This window comes from Eumetopias jubatus, unplaced genomic scaffold (assembly GCF_037043125.1).
Source record: "Eumetopias jubatus isolate StellerSeaLion01/CBP00866 unplaced genomic scaffold, mEumJub1_p1.0 scaffold_12, whole genome shotgun sequence".
NCBI lineage: Eukaryota > Metazoa > Chordata > Mammalia > Carnivora > Otariidae > Eumetopias > Eumetopias jubatus.
In genome coordinates this window covers 108,172,561-108,181,257 of record NW_028274818.1, presented here as the reverse complement: position 1 = coordinate 108,181,257, position 8,697 = coordinate 108,172,561, and the positions used below count along the sequence as shown (strand labels likewise).

General features: G+C 50.8%; 1 protein-coding gene across 1 annotated transcript in view; it reads left to right on the top strand.

Annotated features, from left to right (window-relative positions):
• Positions 1-8,697, top strand: part of SDK1 (sidekick cell adhesion molecule 1) — an 876,702-nt gene that overhangs the window by 693,494 nt on the left and 174,511 nt on the right. The window contains exon 17 of the mRNA XM_088017186.1: positions 1,794-1,975. Within this exon, the coding sequence (XP_087873312.1) occupies positions 1,794-1,975 (182 nt within the window). The remainder of the gene's footprint in view (positions 1-1,793; positions 1,976-8,697) is intronic.

The following is an 8,697-nucleotide window of genomic DNA, read 5'->3' as shown; positions in this document are numbered from 1 at the left end:
AGGTGACCCTGGGTGTAGGGCCGATACTTACACCTTCTTCCAAATGGCTAATTGTCTCAGTGCTATTTATTTTGTAGACGGGGAATTTAAGGGGGAATATCTGGCACGTGGGTTACTTGATGCCAGGCCTCTCCCTGTGGGCCACCTTGAAGACCATGCTGTCATATAAACGAACCTAACCCCCTGCTAGGAAGCGCACCCACACTTGCTGCGTGCAGGCAGTTCAGTAAAGGAATATCAACTCAGTAGGTGTCAGAAGCGGATGGACTATGAGGCAAAAATGCGGGGTGAGACATTAGCCTTCACTTTTGCCCGCCACAGAGGAGCATGGCCATCCCCCCATGGCCCCGCGCCCCCCGCCCCACGAGCTGCTGCTTTCAGGAAGAAGGAGGCAGGGGGCCTGGAACCTTCCTGCTGTGCAGTGCTGCCTGCTCTTGACCCTGTGTCTTCCCACCACACAGGCCTCGCCTGTACAGTCTACAGCAACAGGAGCTCTTTCTGCCCTCAGAAAATCCAGATTTTCACCAAGAACCTTTTACTGCCTTCCCCGTACTTCCATACCATATGTGTAGTTGCCATTCTCTCATGGAAGGGCCTGAATCTGGGGGGTTCTTCTTTCTCCTGATGGCAGCAGCCTGGCACGGCCTTCCCCTTTGTGCACCGGCGTTGCGCCCGGGACGGCGCAGGGAACAGGGCATCCTCTGCAGCCTGCGGTGGTGCTCAGTGTTGGTGGGGAACCGGACCCCAACCCGCCGTCAAGGGTCCCCTCGGTCAGTGTCCCCTCCGTCTTCACCCTTCCCCCTCATCAGACGAGGCCCCATCTTCCCAAGGCAAAGAACTGCTGCTTGGACAGGATTTGGGTGTTTTTGAAGCCGCGGGATGACCAAGGCAGGTCCTCCCAGCACATGCCCCTCGCTCAGCCCCGGGAAACCAATCCACTTGTAAAAACAAAATCAGGAAAAACATTTGCTCTTCCAAATAACGCTACAAAAGTCCTTCCGTAGCACACATGGCAATTTCCTAATTTATACATTTTCTAAGTCCAGAGTCGTGTATATCACTTTTTAAAATAAATACAACTTTAGATTTATGTCTTTTGGTGGGGGGGGAGTGAATTATTCTCTTTACACGTTTCCTCTTTTAACATCAAGGTAAAATTGGTCTGTAACCCTGTATTAGTATCAGGTGTACACCTTAATAATTCACTTTGTATACACTGCAGAGTATTTGCCCCGGTAAGTCTGGCCACCGCCTGTCACCATACAATTAACCCCTTCACCCACTTCATCTGGGAAACTCCCCTACAGAGCAGCCTGTCCTGTAGCGATGGACTAGTCCTGGAGAAGCGGGAACACACTTTAGAGCCACTCGTTTTGGTGCTGGGACCCATGTGAACAAATCTAGAAGCACAGATGGAAGAGGAGACCAAGGGGCTTCTCTGCTTCTCCCCACATTTCAGAGCCGTGGGAGGAGAGCGTTGCTCCCAAGTTGTCATGTATGGCAACACCCCGGCAGAAATCATGGCTGGAACTTTTGGTACTAAGTTACTGTGCTCCCCGGATGAGTTACACTTAAAAAGCCATCACTTTTCCTTAACCGTTTTGCCCAGAGCTTATAATCACTGTGAGACTCAACGACCCCTTTTTGGAATGGTTGGCTTAGGAAGCCGTGTTGTCTGGGGCTAACCTCTGGCTTCACTCTCGTCTATTTACTTCGTTTCCCTCCAACTGCACGGAGCGAGCGCGTGTGCGCCTGCTGCCTGTTTCCAGCTGTTTCTCCCTGCTCTGCTGCAGGTACCGCCTGGCAGGCTTGCCGGGAGAACACCAGCAGCGCAACATCACCAGCCCAGAGGTCACCTACTGCCTGGTGACAGAGCTGATCATCTGGACGCAGTATGAGATCCAGGTGGCAGCCTACAACGGGGCTGGCCTGGGCGTCTTCAGCAGGGCCGTGACCGAATACACCCTCCAAGGAGGTAAGCTTGCCTTCCTGCGCAGTTGCCCGGTCTTTGCTGGGGAGCAGGACACGCCGGGTTTGTCTGGAGCGTGGTAGAAGTGAAAATAAAGGGCCCAAGCCTCTCGGGGGCGATGAGAAGGAAATTCATCACCCACGTTATTCAGTCTCTCTATTCTTAAACAATAGCTATATTATGGAAGGACACAGACAACATTCTAGCTGCTGTCTTCCGGGTGGTAACTCACCCTTCAGCTAGTGCATGTGCTCTCAGAAAGATCATGCCACCGCCTGTTTCTAAATAGAGCAATGGTGCGATTCACAGTAAAGCTCTCCCTGGAGTCCCAGGCAATACCGTGGATGCTCTTCAGAGAGAGGGCTTATTTAGAATTTTGTGTTTAGTACTGCACGGTGATTACTGGTAAAGGAATTTACAACTTGGTGCATTTTTTTTGTTTTGTTTTGTTTTGTTTTTTTAGTTACACAAGCCAAACAATTTACTAAATTGGTAAAAATCCCTCCCCACGCCCACCCTCCCCAAAATGGCCAGGCAGAATGACAGAGAGCCGGTGGGTCCTACCTTCGTAGGCTATACCCCAACCCCATCATTTTAAGGCTGATCCCTGCTGTCTTCTGGAGGACCTGGGTCTCAGCCGCAGGAAGGCTCGGCAGGAAAAAGTGGACCCTGTCTTGGAGCGGCTGCGTGTGCCCACAGCACCCCGGTCCTGGTCCAGGGAAGCAATTCCCCACAAAATGGGCAGCTCCTCTCATTCAGCACTTTTAGCCTCTGCCGACTCACAGGTGTGAGTTTATTTGCTTAGGCGTTTTTATAGCCGCCAGACCTTGACCTTTTTCAAATGATAAGGTTTCCAACTGCCCACTTCTCTCCCCAAATCATGCCAGAGACCTAATGTTCCTTGATATTACATACTATTTATATCACCCCTTATCGATTGGCTGTCTGTCATCATCTGTAAGTCCATAAAGCCTTTTTTATAAATGAAGCGTAGTTAGTTCTGCTTCCACAGGGAAATATTTCACTGGCAGGAATATTTAAAATGCAAGACAGCCAGGAAGGACCCGCTCATCTGCACGTGAGGCTTGATTTCTCATGGGAAAGTGGAGACAGCTGAGCACCTGGACAATTAATGCTTGCTTTAATTCGTCTACTTGATAAAATAACAATAAATTTGGAAATACTTAAAATAATGAATATTGCCATTAACAATCCTCTATTGCTGTTAACTGTGACTGCTTCATTTTGGTACTGGAGCATCTGAGTCCTGTGCCAGGCATGAGGAAGCACATCTCCACCTCACCAAGAAGGGCTTGCGGACTTAGAGTTTGGCTTTGACTCGGTTGGCACTGGGGAGCCACTGAAGATTGAGAGCAGTGAGAGGAGCAAAATGCTAAATGAGGAGGATGAACCTGTCGGTGGGTGTGCAGGCGAGCCGAGGGGGAGCCCCAGCAGCCACAGGGACTCCAGGCCGAAGGGCAATGATTTGACCATGAATTGACGGGTTTCCTGCTGAGCTGATGCTGGCCACGAGAGGGGCGGGCTGGTATGTTTGGGCGCTGCTTCATCGTTTTTAAACTAGCTTTACCTCTGTCCCCCCCAAGAGCCTCGCAACAGCACCCTGTGCGTGGGACTGGGCGTGAGAACCGGAGGGGCCTAGCCCCTCCTCGGAGTGCTGGCAGGGCACCCGCTCGAACAGGGTAGATTTGGTTTGCAGCCACTCACACATAAGGGAACTGAACACTGGCTAGCTGGAGCTTAGCTGCTCTGAAACGCCAGGGTGCCAGCCTAGGCGGAGGTGACAGGTGGGCAGGCTCCCACTTCTGGGATGGAAAGACTGACTGAGGATGCTTCTGCTTGGTGCAAGGATTCGCTTTCCTCCGCTAGGTGAGAACCTGGCGTCTCAGCTCTCTGCGCAAGTATGGTTCATAATATCGCTCTTTTTTTAAACTCTGAATGAGCTGACGTCCCTGATTGATGCCCTATGTGTAGTTTCCCCATCCGTATCTCAGCTTATGCAGCTGGGTCGTCTTCCTTTGTCTGGGCGTTGCATGGCTGGTGTTGGAGCCCCGAGCCCGAAGCCCCTGCAGGTCTCAGGGGTACCCAGGGGAATGGTCATAATTCACATCTTCCCTCCTTGCAGGCATTTCTGCTTCGACGGTGCTCCCTCCTAACCGGCGTGGGCATAGGAAACACGGGCGTCTTTGTCCTCCTTCTGGGGGACACAAGCCCTCTCCTCCAGCCATGTTTTAGGCTCTTCGTGGGTGCTCACATGACTGTAACACCCTAGGGAAAGGACCCCGTGCTTCTGGAATGCAGGGGGTCTTTTCCCGCTGTTTCCAGACCCTGCTGTACACTTCATCCTACACCCAACCCTTGGTCACCCGATAGAACTTCTCAGACTTGCAACAGCCTCTGAGTCTTCACCAGGAAGCACCATCCACCCTGACCCTCCTTTGTTTGAGGGGCAAGCCTGGGCCCCAGGATAAATCAGGGGTGAGACCTTTGTTGACCACAGCATTGGGATACTGTCCCTTGGGCGTGCTTGGTGCTTGACAGGTGTCGGCAGGGGTGCACGTTCAGGGGAGGCAGCCAACCCCATGCCTGCCGTGCACTGCCGCTGTGCAAGTCCAGCCCTGCTCCCCGGGAGCGTCACCCCACAGCTGAACAAAGGGGAACCAGCTTGTAAATTCTGTCCCTGCATCAATGTTCCCACCCAAGACAGGACACACATAAGAGAGGATTTAGGGGCGCCTGGGTGGCTCAGTCGTTAAGCATCTGCCTTCGGCTCAGGTCATGGTCTCAGGGTCCTGGGATTGAGCCCCATATCGGGCTCCCTGCTCCGCGGGAGGCCTGCTTCTCCCTCTCCCTCTGCCCCTGCTTGTGTTCCCTCTCTCGCTGTGTTTCTCTCTGTCAAATAAATAAATAAAATCTTTAAAAAAAAAAAAGAGGATTTAGACGTGCGGATGGAAAGAACCGGGGAGTGGGGGCAGGGGACCTGGTCTGGAGCAGGGTCCCGATAAAAAATGATCTGATTAAAAGGTGAGGCATTAGGAAGAAAAATGGCAACAGCAGGGGCCATGAATAATTTAGGGAGACGATGATGGAGAGCAAGGGTTTGTGAGCTGTCTTCCCGCACGTGCTTGCTCACATCTGTCCAGAAGCAGCCCTTTCTTGCTAGTCCATCAAGGCCTGACTCCATAGTTGCTACTTACCTGCTTTCAAGAAACGCATCAAGTTCTGTGAGCCGCAAGTTCCCCATTGTAAGATTATAACCTGTAACACCGTCTGCCTGGGCTGTTTCACGGGCGGGTGTGAGAGAAGACAAGGGCAAGGCCTGGAAAGCCCTGAGCTCCTACACAAATACCCGGTTGCTGTGCTGTCCCCATTCCGCCTTCCAGGGCAACGCCAGGCGTCTACTTCCTATTTGAATCTTCCTGCAGGGGCAGTCGTACCGAGAGAAACGGGCTCAATCTCTCTGCCAATAGGAAAACGTCAAGAAGTGATGGGAGCACCTACTGCAGACCCAGTGTCGCAGGATGGGCCCCAGCCCCGAGAGTGGGGCAGACACTGGACATGCTGTCAATCCTGGGGACTTGCGGCCTAGCCCAGGAAGGGGACTAACATCTGTGACAGAGGAGCACGAACTACCAACGAAGCCAGCCTTGCTCGGGTGTGGTTGCTCCCCTTCCGTCCACAAGATCCATGTGACTGGCGTGCTTCCAAGACTTGCCAGCCAGGAGACTCAGAGGAACCTGCCGTCGATGTGGAAAGGGGCTTTCTTGGGATCTACATGGTGGGACCGCAGCAGAGGAGTTAGGGTTCCGCTGTCCACAGTGGTTGGAAATGGGGTCCAGCTGGTCACAGCTGAAACAAAATGGAGGGGTGTTTTTATTTCCTCCCATCAAGAGTGGGCCTTGGGCTGCATGGGGTCTTAGTGGCCGCTCCATGGTCCCCAGAGAGTCAGGCTCCTTCTTTTCATTTTGCCGTCTTTAGCGTTTGCCTCATGGCTGCGAGCTGGCTACTGGGATGCCGGCTGTCGGGCCCACATTCTAGAAGGAGAAAGAGAGAGGCTTATGCCTGTGGCCAACCATGCAGGTGCGCCCGTCTTTGAAGAACTTTCTTAGAAGTTCCATCTGCTGTTGACTTAAGCTTACAATTCATGGACTATCTCTGTGCCAGAAAGTCTGGTGCTCTTTCGGCTGGATACATTTCTGCCCGTTGCTAAGAAAGGAAGGGGGACAGTTAGTGGAGGGCAGCTAGCTAGCAGTTTTCTGCCTTGCTTTCTACCTCGACTCCTGCTGAGGAGTCAAATGCAGAGGATATGCAATTTCTAGACGTAAAATCGTGTGACCTTCTGTCTCACGGCTGGCTACATGCAGAGGGCCTCATGATCCTTCGGAATTGCCCACGTAAGAATTAGCAGATACCAGCCCCACGGTTCCTCGGGCCCCTAGCCTCGGGGCTTCAGCTCGTGGTCTGTTTGGGCGCCGGCTGGATGTGCTTGTGGCCACTGGGGCCCCTCTCCTTGGGCTTGGGGTGACCCACAGCTGCTAGTGCCGTGTGTTGACCAAGCCTGTAGGACTGAGCTGGCCCTTGCAGCTGGAAAGATAATAATTTCAATGCCTGTATATTAGAGGGGAAGAGAATAGCTCATAAAATTAATTATTTGTCAGCCTAATTTGGAAAATTATTGCAACATATATGCACATAATTCTGGAGTCTGTCAGGACTCCACAGGAACAGCAGGAAGCACCCGGGCTTCGGGAAGAATAAAGCTTCCGGCCAGCCTGCCTGATTTTTCCTCCTCCCTTCAACCAAGCGGCAAGCCTCATCCATCAGGGGAAATGAGATATAATTTGTCCTGACTTTAATAAGCTCTTTGGATTTAACTCCTCTTGAGAAAGCATCAGAACGCCAAGGAGAGATGGTGTGGCCCGGCCACCGTGAGGCAGTGTGGGACATGGTGGCCGGTCCTTCTCAAAGAGAACTCAGGAACGTCCAGCCTCGGCCTGGGGGACAGAGCCAAGCGCGCGCAGGTGGCCCTTGCTGGCACCCACAGCAGACGTGGAGCGATGGGCAAGTGTTGGCTCCAGGGGCAGGGAGCACCCACCCGCTGCTGGGTGCACAGGTTGGCTCTCGAGTGTATTTCCTTCACAGAAGCTCCGGAAGGACAATGAGCTGGTCATCCGTACCTTGAGTTCAACACAATGGGCTATCGGTCCCTGAAGTAATTTAAACCTACTGTTCATCTGTCACATGGCCCATTTTTCTTTTCAATCCCGTCTATTATTGAGATCTATTAAAAATGTCTGATTTGTCTACTCGGGCTCTTCGCATTCTCAGCGTGGGCTAACACCTTGGACGTGTGGGGATTCTTTAATATAAACTTTCTCACCCCCCCGCTCTCCATACGCCCCCCATCCACCATTCTGTCATTGTCCTGTCTGCCAGTCCCATTGAATAGATCTTCTTAGCAGTGCTTGCCTGACCTTTCCTGCTCCAGGCGTTTTAAAATGCGACATATTAACTTACAAATCGAGCAGCAGAACTCTAAGGCAGTCCCAGCCACATGAACTTTCCAAGTGGGTGAGAGGAAAGGTCCCGCCTGCCACAGGAGCTGCGGCCTAAAATCTGGCTCACATGGAACCCGCTCGTCAAATCTCCATCATGATTACCCAAAATGAAATGGAAAATAACTTAAATTGACTCAGGAATTTCTTTCAAGATGCTCTGGAAATCAATATGCTTTCGGTTGCGAGTGGAAAAAGCCACAGCATGTAAGTTCTTCATAACTAAACGCCCAGTATAATTACAAGCATTTTTCTTACTGCCAATGTCGACGTCAGCAACTTTCCTATCATTTAGGAGGAGGAGAGCACTGTAGTCATCTGAAGCAATGAGGGGTCCAAATCCGACGCTGATGCAGTGATTGGTTCCCAAATTCAGGTTTTATTAAAAAACAGTTCAACTCCCCGCCAGAGTCCCATGCAGATCCAGTGTGACCATGGGGTTCTCAAGTGAGCCTGAGCATGGGATCCTGCTGGAGCATGAGTGTGAGAGATGACCACCAAATCCTAAAATACGCCCGTGTAGACAAGCAAACTTCCACCCGTTTCTTAACTGTGTTCACAAAGATGCAGATGTTGGTTTTTCTGTAAAGGGTCCAAAGACAAATTATACTATAAATCATCATTTTGAGCATGCCAAGGTTTTAAATTTTTTCTGGTTTTATTTCTTTGTCATTTTTCTTCCTGTAACAGGTATTTTTGTGCTGTAATGATTTATTCTGGTTTCAGAACATTACCTTCTAATGAAAGAGAAATATTTCACATTTAAAGAGAGATGGAAAAAAACACCGGGTTATCCACATCTCTAAAACATTAGTAAAAGCTCCTAAATGTTCACTTGGGCTTTGAAAGGTTTTCTAAAGTAAGGATTATAAATGAACACTCTGTTTGCAAGCTTCATTCGCATCTCCTCTTGGGAAATTCTCAATGTGGCATAAATGACATTGCACAAAAGATTGGTTTCTCAATCCTTAAGACTTTCTAGGCCTCAGCCTGCACTACAGAAGAGGATAATGTAGTAGATTCTCCCAGAATCACCTACAACATTAAGAACTGTACAAAATGATGTGGGATGTTCCATTAGGAATGGGCTCGATTCGGTCTTTTAGAATTTTCAGGGAAGGAAAGGTTAGGATAGGAAACTAGCATTTTGGAGGA